General features: G+C 56.4%; 1 protein-coding gene across 1 annotated transcript in view; it reads right to left on the bottom strand.

Annotated features, from left to right (window-relative positions):
- Positions 1-293: 293 nt before the first annotated feature.
- SLC8A2 (solute carrier family 8 member A2) overlaps positions 294-24,282 on the bottom strand; it is a 41,950-nt gene continuing 17,961 nt past the window's right edge. The window contains exons 5-10 of the mRNA XM_075536278.1: positions 17,909-18,012; positions 17,737-17,754; positions 15,446-15,570; positions 14,838-14,937; positions 4,303-4,581; positions 294-2,059 (exon numbers count right to left, since the gene is read on the bottom strand). Of these exons, the coding sequence (XP_075392393.1) occupies positions 1,683-2,059; positions 4,303-4,581; positions 14,838-14,937; positions 15,446-15,570; positions 17,737-17,754; positions 17,909-18,012 (1,003 nt within the window). The 3' untranslated portion in view covers positions 294-1,682. The remainder of the gene's footprint in view (positions 2,060-4,302; positions 4,582-14,837; positions 14,938-15,445; positions 15,571-17,736; positions 17,755-17,908; positions 18,013-24,282) is intronic.

Genomic DNA, 24,282 nt, shown 5'->3' with positions numbered 1-24,282 from the left:
ATGTGGCAGCATTTGCTGGCTTGTAGCATTGGTCCTCTGGGCCCCTCCTCAAGGATTCTGCCCGGATTGGCTGGCACTGAAGGCAAAAGAACCTTCTAGATTGTCAGGGGAGATCAGTGGGGCTCCCAAGGATTTTCAGAACCTGGGAGCCTGCTGCCCTCTCAGAAGGAAAGTCTGTCATTCCCCTCCCCCAAGACATGCACCCTCCCGCGCCCCCCTCCCCAAACACACTATATACACACAGGCCCCTCCCTCCTAGGCGTGGGTGGGCTCTCAGAGGTAGTGGAGGGAGAGAGCGGGGGCTGCTGGAATGTGAGAAGTCGCAGGTTCAAAACCGGCCTCTCCCGCCAAGTCTTAGGACTGCGCCCCAACTTCTCCCCTCCCTTCTCTGAGCTCCCAGAGCCTGAGTGGAGAGATTGGGGCCAATGTGCCCCCTTTGGGGCGAAACGAACTCCCTGAGGAGGGGCGGGAAAGGGTCCATTGTGAGGGCAGTCATGGGAGTGGGGGTGTCTCCAGGAGAAGTGGAGTTTACGGGGTGGAGCAGGGTCCAGGGTGCAGAATGGAAGAGCCGCCCCCCCCTCCCCAGGAACTTTCAAGGGAGGGTATGGAGGGGGGAAATTCAGAGTTGGAATTACAGAGGCGGTCACCTCTGGGGCGGCAGGGGAGAATGGGGGACAGCTGGGATGCAAGCAGGGAGGCTAGACCAAAGGCCCCAACCCAGTTGCCATGGAGCCGTATCTGACTCGTGGAGACCCCGTGTGCATCCGCGTTGCGCTCCACGAGATTTACCAATGGCTGTGACCTTCCGGAAGTAGATATCCTGGTGCCTCTGGGTGGGTTGGTGGCCCGAGGCTGCGTGCACACCCAGGGGGCAGATGGTGGTCCTGATTGGCGCTGTGGCCTTGATTCCACCCTCGTGTCGCCCTCGTGTGGCACAGAGTGGAACTGCACCATGGTGTTTTCTGGGTTGCAATTGTAACTGCTGTAGGTCTCCAGGCTTTTCTTCCGCGGTGCCACTGGGTGCATTGGCACTACCAACCTTTAGGTTTGTAGCAGGACGATTAAACCTTCTGTGCCACCAGGAGCTCCTGGGAAACCGACAAAAGCTAACCCACTGCTGTGGCTCCTGGTGGCCCCTCTAGAGCAGAGTCCAATTGCTCCCCAGGGTTTCTGAGGCTATAACTCTTTACGGCCTCATCTTTTTACCTGGAGCCGCTGATGAGTTAGCAGCCAACAGCTTAGCCTTGATATCAACCTGGATTCCTTTGAAAAAGGATTATTTTTAAAAAACAAACTCACTGTCATTGAATCGATTCTGACTCATGATGACCCTAAAGGACAGAGTAGAACTGCTCCTGTGGGTTTCTGAGCCTGAAAATCTTGCCCCCAGAACAAAGAGCCTCGTCTTTCCTGCGCGGAGCAACTGGTGGAATCGAACCGCTGACCTTGTGGGTAAGCAGCTCAGTGCGCAGGCCAGAGGTTAAATCCCAGGCTGAGGGAAGGCTTTGGGATGGAGAGAAGGTGACTCTCGGGAGAAGGGGCAGAGGGAAGGTCGGTGTAGCGCAGGCCGAGTCTGGGCAGGGACAAGACCTGGCCGGGCCTCCGGGGCAACCAGGTCCACAGCCAGCGCAGTAAAGTCCGCCGGGAGCCCGTCTCCGCGGAGGGGCCGATTCCGGGGGGTCCTAGAAGCCCTTGATGTGGCAGTAGGCCTCGAGGCTGGCGAAGAGGATGTAGAGGAACCAGAGGCCCAGGAAGAGCGCGGTGGTGGCCAGCTTGGGGCCGCGGGGCCCACCCAGCTCGCCCCCGATGTGCGGCCGGCGGCGGTAGAGCAGCACGGCGATGCCCACGAAGGCGAAGACCGTGAAGAGCGTGACGGAGAAGGCCAGCGTGCCCGTGCGCACCTCGAACGCGCGGCCCTGCGCCGCCCAGTACACGGCGGCCACCGACCAGGCCACGCCCAGGCCCAGGAACACGTTCACGGCGTTGGAGCCCGTCACGTTGCCGATGGACGCGTCCGCGCACTGGTCCTGCAGCGCCGCCACCTTGCTGGCGAACGTGTCTGCGGGGACAAGGGCACAGGGGCTCAGAGGGGCAGCGCAGGAGAACCGCCCCGCCCTGAGGTCAGCTTTGCATCCCACCCAACCCCCACAGTATAAATGGAGCTCATGGCCATCGAGTCGAACCACAGTGAGCCTACAGGGCAGGGTAGAACCGCTCTGTGAGTTCGCCAGGCTGTAACTCTCCCTACACGGGAGTAGACAGTAGACAGCCTCATCTTTGTCCCACAGGGCAGCTGGTGGGTTCGAACTGTTCATCTTGTGGTTTGCAGGCGTGACAGTCACCAAGGATCCCGAGATGACCCAGACCCAGTGCAGCTACATCCTGCGTCCCTTCTAAAGCCTCACCCCCATGCCTGGAGCTGATGAAAGGTTTGCACTGCCCCAGGCAAAGTCTGGGGCCAACTCTCCGCCTGATTTCTCTGGGATTCCTCTGCACGCTGGGGGGATTGGGACCGGGACTGCAGCCTGTTCCCTGGGGGGCCTCCCCACCTGCACGGCCTGATTTGGATGAGACCCACGGTCTGCATTCTGGATGCCCCTGCTTGCTACGGTCTCTGGGACCTACTGCCTGATTGCCATTGGACCGGATGGTGTCATCGTCAGAGGGCTGTCCAGTCCGTTCCGGCTCACAACAGCCCGACGTAGACAGAACCAAACGCTCGCTGCCTGGTTCTCACATTTGAGCCCGTGGTGGCAGCCACTGTGTCAATCCCATAAAGCCCGTGATTGGAGTATAACGCCTCCTCTTTCTCCCAGGGAGTGGCTGGTGGTGTTGAACCGCTGACCTTCCGGTTAGCAGCCCGACATGGAACCACTAAGTCACCAGGCTTCCTCTCTTGAGTTTGTGAGCCCTGCTGGCTGCTCTCTAGGGGGCCCGCTGCGGCTTTCTGAGGGATGTCTGCACACTGGGGAATCCACCACCTATGAGATCTATGGAGCTCACTGCCTGCTTTCTGTGGGGCCCATTGTCTGTTTTTCTAGAGGCCCCACCGTCCAACTGGTACCTGGTCGGGCAAGATTAGTGTCTGCCCCCTGCCGTGCCTTCCCCGCCCCGAGGCCCCCCAATCCCTTCGTTTTCTCAGGCATCCAGACTGTTCTTGGTGGCCCAGTCCTGCAACATCGTGCCCACCCAAGGCTCCGGCATGGTGGGTGGGCATCAGAGAACCAGGGCCCAGACTCCTGGTCCCCAGTGGCTGTTCTCTGAGTCCCCTCTCTCATTCCAAACCCAAACCCACTACCACAGAGTTGACCCCCTCTCAACACCCTGGAGGCAGTAAAGCCTTCATGGGAGCAGACAGCCTCTGCTTTCTCCCGTGGGGAGGCTGATGGGTTTGAACTGCTGCTTTCAGAGTGAGCGGCATAGTAGGGCCCCTTACCGCCTGCCGAGCACATGGATAGAGAAAGCAGGGGTGCCGGGCCCCAGCGGCCTCATCTCCCAACTGGCATGAAGAATGGCAGTTTCTGCCACCTAGTTTCTGTGGGGCCCTCCCTCAGGTGAGCTTGGAGAGGTGGGTGGGACCGTGCGTTTCTGTGCACCTGCGGAAGGCCTGCCGACTGACTTCCTCCTCCCGTGTCCATGACCTTAGAGAACGCCCTGCCATCAAGTGGATGCCAACTCCTAGCGCCCCTATAGGACAGGGCTGACCGCCCCTGTGGGCTTCTGAGGCTGTCCCTCCTTCCGGGAGTGGAAAGCCTCGTCTGTTTCCTGAGGAGCTGGTTTAGAACCACTGACCTTGTGGGTGGCAGTGCCACCCTCACCGCTATGCCACCTGGGCTCCCTCCCCATCTTTTTAGTTCTTGGAGATTCCTGAGCCTGGTCGCTGTCATGCCCCACCGATATGGATGCTTCCAGGGAATCTTCTATCCGGTTTTGTGGGTACCCACCAGATGGTGTCTGTGAACTCCCCATTTTACTCCTACGGGACCTCCACCATCACCACCAGCCGTCTCTTCAAGGGCAGATTCTACAGGATGGATCCCTGGTCCAGCTTCCACCCTTCCTCACCACCTTAGGTCTCCAGGACATTCCATCAGAATGTCTCTTCTAGGGAGGAGCCAGTCACGTTGCTTCTAAGAGATGCCCCTCTGTCTCATTCCTAAATTGACCCAGAGTCATATTTCTATGGCATCCACTGTACGGCTTCTGCCAGGCACCTTCATATTCCCCAACCATCTTGCGCTTAGGCCTTGCTTACAAGGCCCCGGGGACCCCGCCACAGCTACCAGTGACCCCAGGGGTTACCAGGAATGGAGGTGCCCAGAGCTACAAAGACAACAGCGTTGACGGAATCCTTGAGGCCCACGGTGCAGCCGAAGTGGGAGGCGAGGTCCCCGATGAGGGCGGTGAGCAGGCCGATGACCAGGATGCAGACGCCAAAGCAGGCCCAGCCGTGGCAGTACTCGGTGGGGGGCACGCAGGCGAACAGCACCTTCCAGAACACCGTCAGGAAGTGCATCACGTAGTCGAAGCAGGACGGCAGACGCTCCTCCCGGGACCCGTCCTCCTCCTCCTCCTCGTCCCCTGTGGGCACACGACTCAGCTGGGACACATGCACGAGCCTCCCGTTGTCCTTACCCACGGAGCCCCCGTCTGGTGCCCAGGTACCATGTGTCCCATAGAGGGTCCCTGCTTTCCCAGAATCCTTGGGGGGTGGGCATGGCCACTAAAAATATTTGCTATCCCAGAAGCCCTTGCAGCTAAGTGCGTATGTATAAATATTTACTCTCCCAGAATGCCTTGAAGCTAGTGGAGACCACGCTCCCCAGAGCTCTTTGCAACTAGAAGTGGCTATGTCTCTGGCTGAATATGTATTTACATATATGTATTTCTTTCCCCAGAAGCCCTTGCAACTAGCAGTAGCCATGTATACAGCTAAGAAAACTTCGCCTTTTCAGATTCATCACAGCTAAAGGTAGCCATGTGCCTGCCTAGCTAAAGATACTCCCGTTCCCAGAATCCCTTACAGCTGGCAACAGCCAGGTCTTCAAAAAAGTCACTTTCCCAGCACTCTTTGAAGCTGGGTCATCAAAGAAAAGGAAAGAAAGGCAAAAATTCACTGTCATTGCATTGATACAGACGCAGAGGGACCCTGCATGAGTCCTGCATGAGTTTTCCCGAGGGAAAACGAAACTTCGCAGGAGTAGAAAGCCCAGTCTTCCTCCACCGGGGCCACTGGTGGCTTCAAACTACTGACCATTCTGCTGGCAGCCCCACGCCTAACCCACTGTGCCACCAGGACTCCTTCCGAGGTGGCCGCACCTCCGGCTAAAAATCCTCCTTGTCCCAGAAACTCTCGAAGTTAACATCAGCCATGAGCTGAGCTAAGAAGCTGTCCCATTTCTCACGTGCACTGTAGCTTGTCGTCGCTAAACACCAAAGATGGTCACTTTCCTGGAAACCCTGCAAGTTAGACAGCGCCGTGTCCTCCAATAAAAACGTTCACTCAGAGCATCCGGAGTAAGAACCCTGTACACACACACACACACACACACACACACACACGCTCACTCACTCACTTTTCTGGAACCCTGTGGCGCTAGCAACAACCATGTCCCTGCCTAAAAATATCCTCCTTCCCAGAGGCCCTTGCTGCTGCCGTCACCATCTACCCCGAGCTAAAAATACGAACATTCTCAGATCCCTCGCAGCTAACGGGGTCCGCCCACGGGCCCTGGCTTCCCCAGAATCCTTTGCAGCTCGAGCCAGTTGTTCCCCCAGATACAAACAATCATTCCTAGAATCCCCTTGTGGCTAGGGGTGGTTGTGTCCTCAGCTAAACACGGGCCTTCCCAGGGTCCCTTGCAGCAGTGGCGACGGCCACAGGACTCAGCCTGGCGCGGAGACCAAGCAGGCTTTCCGAGGTGGGAGCGGTGTGATGAGGGTGTGCGTTTGGCTTCATCGTGGATGCTCCATCCTCGGCGCTGTTTCGTGAACTCAACTGCAGACACCACACCCAATCCTGGCCCCCAGCCATTGCTGACTCAGTGACCCCAAGACTAACTCTTCACGGGGACAGAAAAGCCTCCTTGTTCTCCCAAGGAGCGGCTGGTGGTGCTTGCTGTGAGCATCCCTTTATCTAACCCTGGTACCGCGTCCCTGGGAACTCAGTTAGGGCCTAGCAGCATAGAGCAATCCTGCTGGTGTCACGGGGACACATAGGCACGATCCCAAAGAGCAGCGGTTCTAAACCACCAGCCGCGCCGCAGGAGAACGCTGGGACTTTCTACTCCCGTCCCAGAGATGCAGGGGGCCAGTTCTACCCTGTCTTACAGGGTCACTGTGAGTCGGCGTCGCCCCGACGGCAGTGAGTTTGGGTTGGGAATGTGAGTTTGAGCTCTTGTGCCTCCGTCAGCTGACAAGGGGAGGCAACAGATACTTTTGTCAGCCTGGCCCCAGAATGAGCAACAGGCGAGTGTGTGCCATGGGAGGGACAGAGTCCAGAAGATCGGGAAGAAACATTGTAGCCCTGGCCAGCCACTTTCCGTGGGGCTCCTCCCTCCTCTCCCAGAAACATCCCTAGATCTGCCACCTAGTGGCCGAGATCCACTGGCCAATTCAGGGGGGACCCTGACAGAGGTCCCTTTCTCCCTCTTCTCCCTCTCTTAGCCACTTAGCTCCATAAAGAAATCCCAGAGCCGGTGAACAAGTTCTGCTGTGGCGGTTTCCGGCGCCCAACACACAGGAGTTCCTCCACTGAAAAGCATGCTGAAGCCTAACTTCGCCCTCGTGGGCTACTGCACTCCGTCACCCACTTGTCTGAGTCTCTTTATGGGGCGTTCAGAACAAAACAAAACAAAACAAAACGGTCCAATAGAAACAGCAGCCTCCAGGATCCGCTGGGCCAGGGAAATTCCAAGGAGAAATTCAAGGACAGTTTAGCAGGTCATGGTGATGATTTGGGGGGTGGGGGGATCCTTGAGGGTGGAGTAGGGAGCCCTGGTGGTGCTGTGGTAATTCATTGGGCTGCAGGGTCGGCAGTTCGAAACCACCCACGGCTCCACGGGAGAAAGAGGAGGCTTTCTACTCCCAGAGAGAGTTGCCGTCTCGGAAACCCACAGAGGCAGTTCTACCGCATCGACTCTATGGCAGTACGTTTGGGGGCTTGGGGGTGTGCTGGGTTATGGCATGATGGGTTGCTGAGCCCACGGGCAGCAGGGTGTGCCTACCAGCTGCTCTATAGGATAGAGATGGGACTTTCCGCCCCCATCAAGACTTCAGCCTCAGAGACCCACTGGGGCAGTTCTAGTCTGTCCTATAAGGCGACTCAAACACGCCCAGTCAATTCTGACTCCTAGCAGTCCTATGGGACAGGGCAGAACTTCCCATTAGTTTCCCAGACCGTCACTCTTGATGGGAGTAGAGAGCCCCGTGAAGCAGCTGCTGTGTCACACCGCTGAGCCTGGGGATCCCAGTGCAGCTTGTAACCATTAGGCCACCAGGGCTCCTGGTACTACCTGCAGATTGGCGCCGACACTGAAGAGACACGTCAGGCCACCGATAGCCAGAAAACACCCCAAACCCACTGCCATCGAGTGGAACCCAACGGGATAGGACAGGGCAGAACTGCCCCTGGGAGCTTCTGAGACTGTAAACTCTTGCTGAGCAGAGAGCCTCATCTTTCTTCCGAGGAGCTGGCTGCTGGTTTTGAGCCGCTTACCTGGTGGCTGGCAGCCCAATGCATGAGCCCTATGCTACCACGGCTCCCCTGAGAGCAGCGGTTCTCAACCTTCCTAAGGCCGCAACCCTTTCATACAGTTCCTCATGTGGTGGTGACACCCAACCTTAACATTAGTTTCATTGCTACTTCATCACTGTCATTTCGCTACTGTTATGAATTGGGCGACCCTGGTGAAAGGGTCGTTCGACCCCCCCAAAGTGGTCGCCGAGACCCCCGCAGTAAAGCAAATATTTCAGTAAATGGAGTCACGCGAATTCCTGGTTTGTATCCATGCAAGCTATGTTGACACTCAGAACCAGACTTGCCGCCATCGATCGAGCCGATTCCCACTCACAGTGACTCCATAGAGCAGGGTAGCACACTGCCCCTGTGGATTTCCGAGACTGTCGCCTGTGGGAAACTGACGCTGAGGGAAATAGGAGGAGGACTCTATTCCTTAACTCATCACAGGGAATCTGGAAAGCTGGTATTCCATGGTAGGAAACCCTCCACTTTGTTAAGTTAGAGATAAAGTCTAAGTCCATGATCCTGCTTTATATATCATTCCCACAGACTCTCCCCTAACAGCCATGCTGCCTTAAAGTGAGCACGTGGTTCAGTCTGTCTCCCTGTAGAAGCAGACAGTCTTGTTATCTCCTCCCGCTGAGTCACCCATCCCCCCTCAGGCCTCCTCCCAATGCAGGTGTTAGGTTTCCTCACCTGTGAGCTCAGGGACCTTACTGTAGTTACCACCCACCTGTGACTCATGTAACTACTGAAGATGCCTGTCTTGTGGCTACCTACAAATATCCCAAGACACGTCCCCACCCCCAGCCAGTCCTGGGGCTTTGCTCAAGGGGAGTCCCTCTGGGACATGAGGGTACAGTGAATGGTATAACCCTTTGCTGGACATGCCTACACAGCAGGGTGTGCTGGGCCCTTCTAGGGTTTCCCATATGGGCGCCAATAAATTTCTACCCTCTTGCTTAAAATAGATACCCCAAAACAGTAAAGACTCCCTCTTTCTTTTCCCACCTCCACGTGGACCACCAAGAGGGGCTGAGGGGAGCATGCTACCATGAGCTGTGTCTGACTCCTTTATTTTATCTTCTCTCCCACCTGTCCCTCCTATCTTCTGACTTTACTATAATTTTTACCGATGATCACCATACAGTTGCGCCTAAGGACCCTGTGGTTGTCAGAGGCTGGCTTCCTCTGACAGCCGCCCTTTAATGGAATAGAAAGTCTCATCTCTCTCCCGTGGAACAGCTAGTGGTTTCGAACAACTGGCCTTGGAATTAGCAGCCCGGCACATCACCATGCTGCCACCAGGAGTTGGAGTAAGGCCCAGATGGCCAGGGCAGAGGAGCCCTCCCTCTTGGGATGGGGGTCCACCTCCCGTGGACTCTCCCGGGGTCTCTCCATTCAATCATGCTGTGACTCCCCACTGTCCTCAGGCCCAAGCTGAGCCTTCGGACCGGCCGTCCAGGGACCTGCACAGCCAGTCCTGCTTACTGGCCCTGCTGCGGCTCCTTCCCTTCATGGGGAGCCTGTGGTGGTTGTGCTTTCCAGTCTGCGGTCACCCCTGCCCCAACCAAGAGCGTCCGCTGTGCACCCTTGAATCGGCACGTCAACCTCTCTGAGCCTCCGGGGGCTTCCCTGAGAGAGGGGCGGACTCGCTGAACCTACCCCTGGAGACAGCTGTCAGGATGAAATGATTCTGTCCGAGCGAGGTGCCCGCAACACTGCCGGCCACAACTCAATGACTCTCGACGGAAACAGAAAGGCCCGTCCTCCTGCAGATGGATGCGTGGTTTCGAAATGCCGGCCAGGGCTACCAGAAGAGAGGGCCATCCCCGGCAGAGGGCAGCACGCTTGGTAAAGCAGAGGGAGACCCTCAAGGAGATGGCCTGACCCGGTGGCTGCAACAATGGGCTCAGATGAAGGCTAGGGGTGGGGTGGGGGGGTGGTTCCTTCTGTTGCTGGTGATGAGTCCGACGGACGTGGTGGGACCCAATAGAGCAACAAAATCATTGGTGGTCCTTTTTTGGGGGGAGGCAGATTCAAAGATGCTTGCCTGCTGTAAGGAGCTTGCAAGCCTAGGAAGGGAGGTGAAGAAAAGACCAAAAGCGTGGGATGGGAAAGGATTTACCTGCTGCAATAGTTTGGGGGGGGGGGGGTTTGGTGCCAACATGGCACCTGTAAGAAGACACAGGTGGAGGTTAGCCTGTCAATCAGGGCGCAGCTTGATGACTTTCATTTGGAGGTACAACCAAGATAAAAGGCTCTCTGGAGGTGGGTCAGTCTCTCTTCTCTCTCTCTCTTCTCTCTCTTCTCTCTCTTCTCTCTCTTCTCTCTCTCTCTCTCTCTCTCTCTCTCTCTCTCTCTCTCTCTCTGCCATCACCTTCCTGCTGACGAGCCACGCTGAGACCTCCATCAGCCCTGTGATGCTTCCACCACCATTGGATCCACAAGACTTTGCACCCACCAGCCTGTGGTGCTCCTGCATCCTGCATCATTGTTTGCAACTACGTGAGTCTGAAGAGGGATGTATGGACTAGTATCAGACTTATGGACTTGAGCTGGACTGGGCTGGGTTGTTTTCCTGATCTACAATTACTTCTTGATAGAGAGCTCCTTCTTAGACGTCTATGAGCGTCTCTGGATGTGTTGTCTCTAGTCGATCCAGCTGAACACACTTGCCAAAAGAGCCAGAATTGCTTTCTGTCCTCAGTCCCCCAAACAACCTCTTGCCCAGGTCACCAAGAGTCGTGAGGCAGTGATGGAAAAAGCCACACACCTGTGATGGGACAGCCAAGACCCCGGGGGTGTGCTCAGTACCCTCACCAGCATCACGTTCATCACCGTCCTCATCAGCAACATGGTTATGGGTATCGTTCTTATTATTGTTACTCTTCCTGGGACTCAGGTCACCTGGTTCCCATCGACCTGCTGCAAGACACAGGCTCCGCCTCCATGGCCAAATCATGCCCATCCGCTCGGTTTGGCTCCGCCCTCTACTCCCAGTGGGAGGTGCACATTCTGACACTCCAAGAACCCCCTTCTTCGGCTTCCTGGTGTCTCTCAGCATAAAGCTGGGGCAGGAAGGGGCAATGTCATCAAGGGCCCAGGCTCCTCCTCCGCTCTGACCTCATGGTTGCAACAAGACTGCTACACCACCAGCCATCAAGACCAGGTTCCCAGGGAGAGGAAAGAGGAAACAGGGACGCTGGACAGGGCAGCAGCGCCAAAGGTAGTTTGACTCTCATGTGACTACTCTTTGGGGTCCTGCGGCATCCTCTAACTCTGCTAATACACGCCTCCACCCCCTGAGGAAATGGTCTACCATCCCAAGAGGGCCTGTCTCCAGATCCCTGCTAATGCTCAGAATAAAGCTCTAGTTCCCACCACATCTACGTGGCCCATCCACCACCAGCCCCTTCTTATATTACAGTCTACCCCCTGGCTCCTTCTTCCAGAATCAATCTCTCTCTCTCTCTTTCTCTCTCTCGTGAGACTCTCCCACTCAGAAGGACTGCCACCTCCAAAAGCTCCCTGGCTGGATGGTGAGGACCTGTCCTCTGAATCCTGCTGGCCACCAGGCTCGTCCCCATGCCCAAGAACAACCGTTTTCTCCCAAATGTGCCACGCCGTTGCAGGGTGTCGCCAAGCCCGTTCTGACTCATAGCCACGCCACAGGACAGAGCAGAGCAGCCCCCTGGGTTCCCGAGGCTGTGGTCTTTACAGGAGTCATCAGATGAGGTAGCCTTCTCTCCCACACAGCCACGGGGTACGCCCAGCCACTGGCCTTTCAGTGAGCGGCCACGCCCCTCCCTGTTGTGCCACCGCCAAACCTCACTGCCTCCAGGCTGCTGCCCACCCTACAGGGCAGGGCAGAACTGCCCCTGCGCGTTTCCAAGGCTGTCAGTCTCCACGGGAGCAGACAGCTTCATCTTTGTCTCCCCAACGGTGTCTGCTGGTTTCGAACTGCTGGCCCTGTGGTTCGCAGGCCCAGCGCATCACCCACGGAGCCGCCAGGGTTCTGCGGTTGCCAGTAAACTTGCTGCCATCGAGTGAGTCCATTCTGATTCATGGCAACCCTGTCAGGGCAGCCCCTGTGCGTTTCTGAGACTGTCACTCTTGGCGGGCGTAGAAGCCTAGTCTTTCTCCCTCGGTGCGGCTGGTGGGTGCAAACAGAGAACCTGCGGTTGGCAGCCCAACACGTGACCATGACACCGCCAGGGTTCCTTAAATATGCCCCAAGTTTTCACAGGCCTAGATTTATGTTCTTGGCTCACCTTCTGCCTGGACATCCTCTCTGCCAGCCCCCTCCTCCTGGCTGCTTTCTGTTCCCAACTGAAGACTCGGCTCAGGAAGTCAGCCCCCACTGAATTCCAGGTGCCCCCCCCCATTCTACATCATCACTATTGGGAGGATAAGGGTCTGTCTCCTCCGGAGGGGAGGGGAGGTCATGGCCAGGGCTGCCTTGGTCACCATCACGTTCCACACAGGGCTGAAGCTGACATCAAAAGCAGCAGGCCCAAATCGTGAACACCCAATTTGTGGGAGGCTGTGGAGGGGCCTGGAAACCCCAAACCCATCTGCAGAGTAGCTAGTCCGATGAAACCGCTGGCAGATCCCCTCTGACCTCAGCCAGAGGTCTGGGACAGCCTGACTATCCATTAGAGATCATGGTCATGCTGATTAGGCCGGGTCAAGCTTGATACTTGGTCACTTGACCTTCCTCTAGGCCGGACCTGCGTTTGCTCTAAGTGCAAGGATCCCTTGCTTGTTCCATGACAAAAACTTCCCCTCTGGCTTCTTCAATATCGACGCCGGTCCTTTTTTCTTACTCATTGTCTGTATTATTATGTCGCTATTGTTTTATGCTCGCCACGTTATTTCATGTTTGTTCTTTGCAGTTTCTGTTGGATTTACCCTTTGTGAAGCCCAGGAGTGGATGCTTTGACACAATACAGATGCAAGGTTTTGTAGCAGATGCAGAGGAGGGGGTGGGAGGAGAGGATTTCAGGAGCAAACCTTGACGGCAGGAGGGGGCAGGGAGCACTAGCACGGAATGTGATTACACAACTCGTTTGAAAGGTGATTTAATCATGGAGGGGGGAGAAAGGAAAGGAGATGTTCTAAAACTGATTGTGGTAATGATTGTACCATTCGTCTTGATATGATTGAACGTTTGAATTGTATGATTTGTGGATTATGTGCCAATAAAACCGTAAAAAAAATGCAGCAGCAGCAGCCCCACTGGGAGAAGGTACTTCATCCTGTCAGGCTGTCAGGCCTGTCACCTGGTGTCTCTGGGCTACTACCCGGCATCTCCCTTGCTCAAAGCCTGGTCTCTCTAGACCCCACCCACCCACCCAATTCCTCTCCAACCCCATTTCCTCCGGAGCTTTCCCTCTCCTAGCTGGAGTCCTGGCAGTGTCGTGGCCATCCGTTGGGCTGCTAACTGCAAGGTCAGCGGTTCGAAACCACCAGCCGTTCTGTGGGAGAAATGGGAGGCTTTCAACTCCCGTTAAAATGTACAGCCTTAGACACTCACGGGAACAGTGCTACCCTGACCCGTGGGGTCGCGGTGAGTCAGGATCGACTTGATGGCAGTGAGTTCGGTTTTGTGGTGAGCTTGTTGTCTTCCCCAGGCCTCGAAACCGGGTACATGAGCCAAGTGAAGATGGGAATCCCAGCGTTCCGACTTTCCGGACTGAGTGTGGGATCTCAGGCCAACCACCTTAGACGTCAAGCCTCAGGGACCCTAGTTGGGCTTCCACCACGGCCAGTTCTGTGAATCCAAATGCCGTAGTGTCTCAGACCACAAGGGGGAAGTGTGGGACCATCTGAGGTCCAGGGTGGGTGGGACTCCACCAGGTGGGAGTGAACTGAGCGCCCTGGAGACTGTCTCCGTGGCAACAAGGGAGCCAGGTTCTGTCTGGGAAGGCCACAGCCATTTCACTTTTGTCCCCCAGCCCCCCAAACACCTGATAAAACCCCTCTTCCCCTCAGCCAGGCTCTCTGCGCTCTGCCCTCTGCCTCTGCTCCAGGCTTGTCCGTCTGGCTGTCTCTCTGTAGACTCAGATGCCTCTCCTGGGCCCCGCTGATGTCTGTCTGTCTCTCTGCCATGTCTCTCCATCTTTCTCTGGGTATCCATCTCTCATTTTCTCCCTTCTTCTTATTAGTTGGGATGTAATACATATCTCATATCATTCCATATTTCCATCATGTCAAGTAGAATTGTACAGTTGCTCCCACAATCCGTTTCCAAGCATTCTTTTTTCCTACACGGGCTCCCTGACATGTCTCCCTTTTACCCCATCTCCACCACTGCCCCTCGCCCCCCACATACCCCTTAACCTACTTGCTATTCTTATACGTTCATCTGTCCTGAGTTGCATAGACCCCTGCCCAAAACGGAAAAGCATCTCACTCTGCTTCAAGAGGGTGGCCTCCATTGAAACGACGCTTCTGAAATACACTCTAACATGCGCGAAAAACAAACCAAACATGCAAACAAAACTGCAGAAAATCCCTCCCCACCCCTCTCTCTGCATGTTTCTTTGTGCCTGTCTGTCTGCCCTGTCTCCCTCCCTTTGGAATTCTAGTCTCACCACCACCACCACCTCTTTCTCTACCCTCGTTTCTCTCCTGTTCTCTGTACTTGGCTGTTCGTGTGTGTGTGTGTGTGTGTGTGTGTGTGCGCGCCTCCTGATCTGATTATCTGCCTCCTCGATTCCTGCTCCTCACCTGTTTCAGTGTCTTCTCTCCTCATCCCTTCCCCCTTTAGAGTTCTCACTCTCTCTCCATCTGTCTTCCACGATCTGTCTCCTCCTCCTGCTCACTCATTCACTATCCTCTTCTATGTCTTTTACTTCATTATCTATTTTTTCCTTCGATGTCTCTCCTGCTTTTTCCTTATGTCCCCTTTCCTCTCTAACATAGTCTCGCTCCCTCCCTCGGTCCCTCTCTGATGATCTATCTCCTCGCCTCCTGCTCACTCTTTCCACATCTTCTATGCTTTCTCGGCCCTTCCTTGCCCACCCCCCTTTGGAGGCCTCTCCCTCTCTCCCTCCCTCTCCATTCCCCTCTCTCCTCCCTCCCCACTTACCTGCGCTCACCGTAATTGCCTCTAAGAACTGCTCCCGCCACGAATGGGTCCCAATCACCAAAGCCAAGTTTGTCTTCTTGATGAGTTTATCCACCGTGTTCTAGGGGTGAGGCAACGGGGAGAGAGCAGTGATCGTGGTGGGCCTCCCATGCTCCCCCCCAGGGAAGCTTCCCAATGGGTTTGGGGGTTCAGATCCCATCCTCAGAGGTCTTCACTCTTCCACACCCCAGAGTCTACTAAACACCAAGCCTAACCCGCTGGTTCCCACCCACGGAGAGCCTGGTGTGACTGAGCAGAAGCGCTCCAGCGGGGTCTGTGTGGCTGCAGGTGGCCGGACCTTTCCTCCGCAGCACTGCGTGGCGGGTTTCACCCACCAGCCTGTAGGTGGGCCGCCGCGGATCGGATCGCATCGCATACCGTGAGCGCCACCTGGGAGCCCTTACCGAGGACAAAGGCGTGCGCTGTCCGTGGTGCTGACAGCGAGCTCCGAAGATTGTCTATCATCAGGCCCATGGTTTCCCCGCCCTTGCTCCCCCTCCGGGATTCTCCCCAAGGAAACAACTCCAGGAAAGTGCTGCTTCCACCCCACACCCCTAAAAGAGAGTCACCTTAAAATCATAGGACTCCTCGATGATGACCTCCAGTCGGCAGTTTTCCCCAAGCACTGGCTTGCCCATCTCCGCTATCCTCCTGGCCTCCTCCTCCTCAGCTGTCAGCTTCCGGTCCCCGTCCCCTGAAGCATGAGGGATGGCAGTCAGACTCCCGCCAGGACTAACTGGGCCCTTCTTTCACTCCCTGTTCCCCTTCAGAAAACTCTTGTCTGTTCTCCTCTGGGGAGCCTTCTCGGTGCCTTTCCCCAGCTCCCCCAGCTCCCCCAGCCTCTCCCCTAATGAGCTGCTCTGGAAAGTTGAGATGGTGTGCTCCGGGGCTCGGGCAGTGAGGCTGTGGTCTTGGGCAATGCCTTAGCCACTCTGTGCCTCAGCCACCACATCTGTAAAATGGGAACAATACCAGTACCTACCTCATGGGGAGGCCGTGAGAGTTAAACATTCAAACCCCCCCCCCCATGGTCACGGAGTCAATCCCGACTCAACATGCGTCTTATGGGGCAGAGTAGAACTGTCCCTATCGATTGGGCTTCCAGGGATGTGAACTTTATGGGAGCAGACTGCCGCATCTTTCTCCCGTGGAGTGGCTGGTGGGTTTGAACAGCTGTCCTTTCGGTTCACAATCGGGTGCTTCACCACGGCACACCTTTTATGAGGGCTAAGTGCGCTGATTCGTGTGAAGTCCTTAGGACAGTGTCTGGCCCACACAGACTCTCACTAGGTGTCTTTTATTAACCATCACCAGTGTCATTGCCACCAAAATCCGGAGGGTGGAGGCCTGCTTCCTGCACTATGGAAATGTTCCAGAGTGTGTCTGGGGTGGGGCGGAAAGGGAAAGACACGTCTTTTCTTGAGCTCAGGGCCACCTGAAACCTAGTCCTGAGGTTTATGGGTTGTTGGGTTTTTTTTTTACCCAAAGTCCACTGACCTTTTTTCCAACCCCAATACCAATTCGATCCTATCTCTGATTCTCAAACTGTGCCTGACTCCGCGTGTCGTGCTGTCACCAACCCTGAGTCCACATCCTAGCCCTCAGCACTGACTCCGGATCATCAATTCTCAATCTTAATGCAATCCTGCCCCCAAATCCCAATCCCACTCTAACTCTCATTGTAATCAGATCCAATAATAACACCAAGATCTCACACTTCCAACTCCAGATGTAATTCTTGTCCTAACTAAACCTGATCCCCCAATCCCAGCCCCCAACCCCCGTCTCCCCACGACCCTGGTATCATCGCTAACAAAGGGCTTGGCCATGAAAGCAGAGCTTCTGTGTGGGATTTCACAGGAACACCCAACCACCACCACCCGCACCATTTCCATTTGCTCTTGGGCACTTGGCCGGACTACATTTCCCAGCCTTCCTTGCAGTTGGGTGTGACCATGTAACTAGATACGGCCAATAGAATGAGGCCGGCAGTGAAAGATGGTACTTCCAGCCAGTGCATCCCATATGTGCTTCCATACTCTCTTGGCAGTGGGGTGCAGAGGCTCTGGGCAAGGATGCCAACACACCAGGGGATGGCAAGCCAAAGATGGGGTGACCACGTGGAAGAAGAAACCACCCACTAACCAGGAGCACTGTCATAAAAACTTTGCCTGGGCAAGAAATAACATGTGTTAAGTCCTGGGGGGTTGGAGTCTGGGGGGGGGGCTGTTACAGCAGCTGGAATCTCTTATCCTAACTAACACAGTCTTCATTCCAACCCCATCCTGATCTTTATCCCCTCCCCAAACTACATGCTTTCTCTCTCCAAGCCTGACCTCGGTCCCAATTCTGACCTCGATCTTAGAGATCCTGGCCCTATTTCCAACAACAAACTCTATTATTCACCTCAACCCCCTGACTTCAGTTTTTATCTAACTACAATCCCAATTCTCATCTGATCCCACCACAAGCCCATCTGAACTCTAACCTCGATGTAGGCCTAATCCTCATCCTAAACCCCGCCCCCCCCCCCGGAACTTCTAGGCATCCCTTATACCTGATTCCCTCTGACCCCATCAAAAGCCCAGACTTGAGTCTATGACTTGCTTTCTACCCCCACCCCCAGCCTTGGCCTCAAACAAAACCCCACACTGACTCTACCCCTACCTGTGTGCCCCAATTTCTCCCCCATCATACCCTCCACTCCAAGGCTGGTTCTACTCCTCACCCCGCCCCCAATCAGCCCTCACCTCATCTCACCCCCATCACACCCAACATGGAAGGGCTGCTTGAGATCCGACCAGTCTCCCTCTCAGCTGCCTCCTCCCTCCCAAACCCCAGGGCATGTGAGTTTACTCACCTTGATTGAGTAGCAGAGCTGGGGAGAGACAGAGACAGGGAGAGTGTGAGATCCTTCCCGGGGTGGGTGCCCCGATTGTTAGCTTGAAGGAGTCCCCACAAGTGAGCCCCCAAGGGACCCCCAACCCTGGACCTCTTGCCTCTCCCACAGCCCGCTCACACAAACCCCTTACCTGAAATCCCTCGCTTCAACCACTGGGGCTGGCCCAGTTCGATGAAGAAATTATCCTTCTTCTCATATTCCTCATCATCAACTATCTTCACCTGCAGAGTTTTCCTGGGATGGGGGTGAGCAGGAGGGGGGAGAATGCTCAGTGCGAGAGCCCGTCCCCAACTCACCAGATCACTCTCCTATCAGACACCCAGTTTCTTGAGCACCGGAGGCCCGCATGGCACCAACAGCTACGTGCTCAGCTATGGGCCAGAAGGTGGGTGGTTCGGTTTAACCTGGAGGTTCCTCAGAGTAAAGGCCTGACAACTTCCTTCTGGAAAGTCAACCGTTGAAAACCCTCCAAAGCCCGGCTCTGCTCCCTCCTCCCTAGGGAGAGTCTCCCCAACAGTAGCTGGTTTGGGTATTTCAGCTCTATTTGTGCACTGACACCGTCCCAGGCACTGTGGGAGATGAGCCAGGCTGAGAGTGGATTTGAACTTCGACCTGTCTATTGCAAAGGAGCCCCAGTGTCGTCGCGGGTTATGGCTCGGGTTGCCAAACCACAACATCAGCGGTTTGAAACCAGCTGTGCCAAAAAAAAAAAAAATGGAGTCGCTGACTGTCGTCAAGAGTGATGGTCTTGGAAACCCCCGTGGGACAGTTCTACGCTGTCCTATGGGGTGGCAGTGAGTGAGTGTGGGTTTATCTGTCAGAGTCTGAGCCTTCTCCCAAACTCATCACCACCCCTCTGTCCCCAATCTGTCCAGCCACCATCTCCCCCTTCCCCCCGTCCACCCCTGCCATCAGGCTGATGCCAACTCGTAGCCAGCTCTGTGCTTCCCCGAGCAGGACCACGGCTGGGACCCTCCAGGAGCAGGCCTTTTTTCTGAGGCACCTCGGTGGGTTTGAATTGCTAACCTTCGGTTTCTGCACCCCATGTTTGGCTCTGTGGTGCCAAGGACCCCCACGTTTGGGCCCTTGCCGCCCTGCTTTCCAAGGGCTGCCCGAGGGACCCCCAATGGGCTCCAAACCTTTGCCTGGCTCCCCTCTCACCCAGAGGAGACATCAAAGTCCAGCCCTGCCTCTCCCACCCCCTAAGATGGCCCTTGCTCCCTCTCCTCCCTCTCGGTCTCCCCCCCTTCTTTACCCTCACTCCCTTCACCAGTGCAACACCGGATCCTTGTGCCCCAGGACCTTTGCACTGGCTGCTCTCTGTCTGCTTAGAATGCCTCTCACCCACTTCCTTCCATTCTTCACCAAGACCACCCCAACCACTGTACTAGGATTGTCCTGCTTCTACCGCCCCACCCAGTGCTCCTGGCCCGCCCACTGCCCCTACTGGGGCAATCTCATCTAATGCATAGTCTAATACAGGTTCTTCGTTCCCTGTTGTTTGCCATCTGCCTCTCTGCATTCGACTGTGAGCTTTTCCATCAAGGCAGAGATCTCTGCTTATGGGTGTTCTTGGCTGTCCCCTTCCACCATCACATCCCCCCCCCCAGCACTTAGCACAGGGCTCGGCCTATCACAGGGCATCCACGAGTATTTGTCAACTGGTATCCTTCCGAAGGGAGGCCCTCAGCTTCCTGCCCTCTGTCCCAACCCCACCGGGAGGGTTAACCGAGTGCTAATTGATTTTCTCCGCATCCCCGCTGCTATGGTAACCAGGAGCTGGCAGGGGGAAGCGGCTAGAAGTTATCCATCTCCTGGCCTGACAGGCAACTCCTCCGCTCTGGGGTCTCCCCGGCCTGGCCCAAACCACCCCTACCTCCTGCCATCGCCCCCCACCCCCACTCCCGGAATGTCCACTAGCTCCACCAGCAAGCCCCCCAGCTGTAGGGACCGCGTGGTCCCACGAGGCCCGGCTCTGGCATCCAGTAACTCAAACAGCCAGCCCATGCTGCTGACCGCGCTGCCCACGCAGCACCACACCCCACAGCCACTTCACAGGCAGCACGGCACCCTCCCCCCAACCTGGGCAGCACTCCCAGACCCCCCAGAGCCTCTCTGAGAGCAGGGGCCCTTCAGGGCACTTCATGTTTTTGCGTAAACCCTTCCAAATTTCTCCCTAAGGAACCCGGGGATTGGGGGGTGGGGGTGCAATCTTCTGCGCCCTCCCTTCTATGCTTGTTTCTCCCTCGTCTCTCTGTGTCTCTGACTCTCTGGTTCAGCCACCTCCTGTATCTCTGTCTGATCCGTTTTTTCTGCGTTCTCTGCCTCCTCCTCCTCCCAGCACCTTGCCCCAGGAGAGCTGAACACCCAAAGCTAACACACTCCTGGCGGCTCAGTAGCCAATGGGGACACGTCCGGGACACGGTGTTACCGGTGCAAACACAGGATGGTCATGTAGGGACACACGCCCGCCCCCACCCTCGCTCAGGATATTTTAAAGTTTCAGTGGGTGTCAAGAACAGGCCGCCCCCATCCTGGGAGTGGGCCCGGAACTGTCCTCGGTGCTGAACCAGTGCGTTGCGGAGGTGGGTCTCCGGGGACAGGAGCCTTGCAGCCCCCCCCCCCAATGCGGGCAGACAGCTGCCTACAGGGTGGCAGGCTCACGGAGTGACACACATGCACACACGCACACACCTTCGCCAAGCACACCCCAGGGACCCAGTGAGTGACACACCCGTCAACAGACTCCCTGACGAGCGAGCGTGCCCTCAGGAGAACCAGGAAAGGGAGAAACTCAGCCGGCAGGGGAAATACAGCAAGAGGGACTTGAGCTAGACACAGGTAGGACTTCCTGAGATCCCAAGAAGCAGGCTTCTTCTCTGGCCCTGACATCCTGTCAGGCTCATGCCCTGCCCTCCTCTTTTGATCAAGAACGTCCACTCCCTCTGCCTGCCAGAGGGCCTGGGGACACCAGTCAGCTCAGACCCAGACTCTCTGCTGCCCTCCAGCACCTGCACTCTCGAAGACTCACTGACACCCACCTCCTTCTTCTCTGAGCATAAAGGGACTCCTCTGCCCATTCTCCCAGAATTCCTCACCACCTCCGGTCTGTTTCTCTCTGTCTCTCCCTCTCCCAGCTGGGCACCTCTGCCCCTAGGTCCCCTTCTCCTTTGCCCTCTGTCAAGAGGCCCCAGAGGCACTGTGGTTACCCACTGGGCTGCTCCCCAAAAGGCTGGAGGTTCAAACCCGCTCCTTGGGAGAAGGACCTAGCAATCCGCTCCCCCGAAAAACAAACGAACAGACAAAACCCCCAACTCCCTTAAGTCTAACCTGACTCATCGTGACCCCATAGGGCAGAGTCCAGCTTCCCAGGGCGTCTCTGAGATCGTCCATCTTTACAGAAGCCAACAGCTTCGTCTGTCTCCCTCAGAGCATCTGGTGGGCTTTGGATGACAGCCTGACAGTGGTACTCATCGGGTCAGACTGGCCATCTGCTCCCATCGCTAAGGCTCTCTAGGCGTGTCTCCCTGCAGGTCTCTCTCTGGGTGTCTCCCATCTTTTTGTTTCTCTTGCTGTGTTTCCATCTCAGACTCCCTGCTTCTGTCTCCCTCTCCCTCATCTCAGCAAATCGGTCTCCTCTCCTCAGGAAGATGGTCTCCCTGCCCCTCTGTTGTGTGTCTCTCCCTTACTCGCGCACTCTCTCCACATCGCCTGTCTCTCAGGGTCTCTCTCGGCATCTCTGTGTTGTTGCTGCCTTGGGGGCTGCCCCATCCAGCCGGGTGCTCCTCTAATTAGCGCCTGCCGGGCAGAGGAAGGATGTGTTTCGCAGGAAAACGTTCCCTAAACGTTAATTAGCCTCATGTTTTCTGCCTCCTGAAGCCACAGCTGGGGGCTCAGGCGGGGGCGGCGGACAGAGGGTGTCCCAGCCTGGGGAAGCCGCGCGAGCGAGCGTGGGAGGACAGGCCTGTGGGGTCCCTTCAGCAGGAGGGAAGCAAGTAGGCCTTCAGGAAGGACCAGAACAAGCGGAAAGACCACTCTTCCCCTTACTCAGGGCGACTTGGGTGTGAGAGATGGGCCCCCCACTCCACCCCCCCAACCAGGATGGTGGCCCCAGTCTCGGACTCAAATTCTCAGCAAGCCCAGGCCAGAGACACGGGCAGATAACAAGGAGGGGGTCAGCGAATCCGTGACTGCGGCTAATCTAACGGGATTCAGAGAGAGCGAGGGAGACCGGGGGGTGGGGTTGGGTGGGGTGGGGTGGGAGGGGTAGACACCCAGAGATAGCATGGCATGGCCAAGGCCAGGCAGAGAAACACAGAGGCAGAAGGCCGGGAGGGGAAGACCGAGATGAGGGGAGAGATGGAGAGGCTGAGAAGCGCAGTCAAAAGCGGGGAGGAGGATTGGGAAGGAGAGCGCAAGCGGAGGGGGCTCAGCAGGGTGGGAGGCGCGTGGGCGGCGGGAGGGAGGAGGGAGACAGAAGGGCCTGCGGGGGCGGGCGGGCAGGGGGCGGGCGCCGTCTGCTCCAGGCCGGCGGGGGAGGGGAGGCTACAGGCATCTGGGTAAAGGGGTGAGCCAAGAGGCGCGAGTCTGTGTGTGTGTGTGTGTGTGCACGCCTGTTGCCGGTCCCTGCATGTTCAATGCGAGCATCTTTGGGCCAGCCTGAGCAGTCTCTGCTAGCCCGCCCCATCTCCCCAGGCCCCTGTTCCATCTCTCCGAATTCCAGACCCCACCTTTAGCCACTAGCCCCCACCTCTCCAGACCCCCTTATTCCTACGACATCTTTCTCCACCGCCTCGCCCACACACCCCTTAGGGCGCTTTCCCCAAATCTCCCTTTCCCCAAGACCTTCCCCCAAACCATAAGGACCCCCTCCCCATTTCCACTTCTCAGACCCTGCCCCTCTCCCTAGCCCCGTCCTCTCCTTCACCTTCCTTAGTGGCCCAGGTCCTGCCCCTTCTTCACCACCCACTTCCTCACCATCCAGCCCTCATCTCCTTGAGGCTGACCCCTTCTAAAGCCACACTCCAGAGCCACCAGTTACCAACTATGCCCCCTCGGTCTTACTCCCCTCAGACTGGCAGCTCCCCTCCCTCCTCTTTCCTGCGTCCTGTCCGCAGGCCCCACCCTCCCAAGATCCCGCCCCCTCCACAGGCTCCTCCCCAACAGACCACGCCCCTCGCAGACTCCCAGTCTCCTCCTCCTCCTCCTCCTGCTCCTCCGCCCCAGCCCAGCGGCATCTCTCCCTACTTTCCCCTGCCCCCACCATTCCATCTCCTTTGCCACTCCCTAATCCTGCCTCCCCTCTTCTCTCCCTGGCCACCTCCCTCTCCAGAACCTGCTCTGCCTCCAACCCCGCCCATTTCAACACCCCCCCCTTGACCACGCCCTGCCTTCTCCCCCAGCCCTGTCCCTCAAGCCTCTCCCTTCGCCTTCTCCAAGGGGCTTCTTTTGCCCTGGATCCGCCACATCACTGAACGGTGCAGGAAGCATCCGCAGAAGGTGGCAGGGTCACTGTACGGAAGAGAACTGGTCGATGCCCAACCATTTCAGAAGGTTGAATGTGATAAACGCTGGGGGTCCTGAAAGGATACGTCCACGCAGCACTGACCGCACCCACCGGAGAATAACCAGGCTCCAGGAAAGGACGGAAACCCAGAGGGGAGGTTTCAGCAACCGGACACAACTCTGGCGTCCCTCGTTCACTCGTTTACGCCCAGAAATCCGCGAGACAGTTCCTGGGCCAACCAAGGGGAAGCGATGCCTGTCTGTGCCCCGTTCCGAAGCAAGGTGACCCAATAGAAATGACCAAACAATAACTCGTTAATATCAAACACAAGCCAAATTTTTTTTTGATGAGGAAAACTAACAGTGGCAGCAGAACATCCACAGGGATCTTCCACAAATTCAGGCCGGATTCAGAAAAGGAGGTAGAATGAGGGGTACCGTTGCTGTCGTCAGGTGGGTCTTGACTGAGAGCAGGGACCGCCAGAAAGATGTTTCCCGGTGTTCTCCTGAGTGTGTAAAGGCATTGGACTGTGTGGATCCTAACAAACTCTGGACACCGTTGCGAATGGGGACTCCAGGGCACTTCATGGTGCTCCTGTGGAACTAATCCGCGGAACGAGCGGCTGCCGTTCAAACAGAACAAGAAGACACTACATGGTTTAACACTGAGGAAGATTGTAGCCTTTCGCCGCACTTATTCGATCCGTACGTATGCTGAACAAATATTCGGAAAAACTGGGCTCTGTGAAGAACGTGGTAGCAGGATTAGAGGGAGGCTTTAGAGCAAGTAACCTGCGCGATATGCAGGTGGCGTCACCTTGCTCGCCTTGAGCAAAGCGGACGTGCAGCACTTAGTGAAGAAGAGTCAAGACCACAGCTGAGAGAAAACCACCAGCAAACCTCACAACTGGACCAGCAAGCAACATCAGGGTAGACTATATATATATCCACAAACATTGCCCCTGGAAATAGCAGTGAAGAACTCAGACAACCTGTTGC

Source organism: Tenrec ecaudatus, chromosome 18, assembly GCF_050624435.1.
Source record: "Tenrec ecaudatus isolate mTenEca1 chromosome 18, mTenEca1.hap1, whole genome shotgun sequence".
NCBI lineage: Eukaryota > Metazoa > Chordata > Mammalia > Afrosoricida > Tenrecidae > Tenrec > Tenrec ecaudatus.
This window is presented reverse-complemented; position numbering and strand designations above follow the sequence as displayed.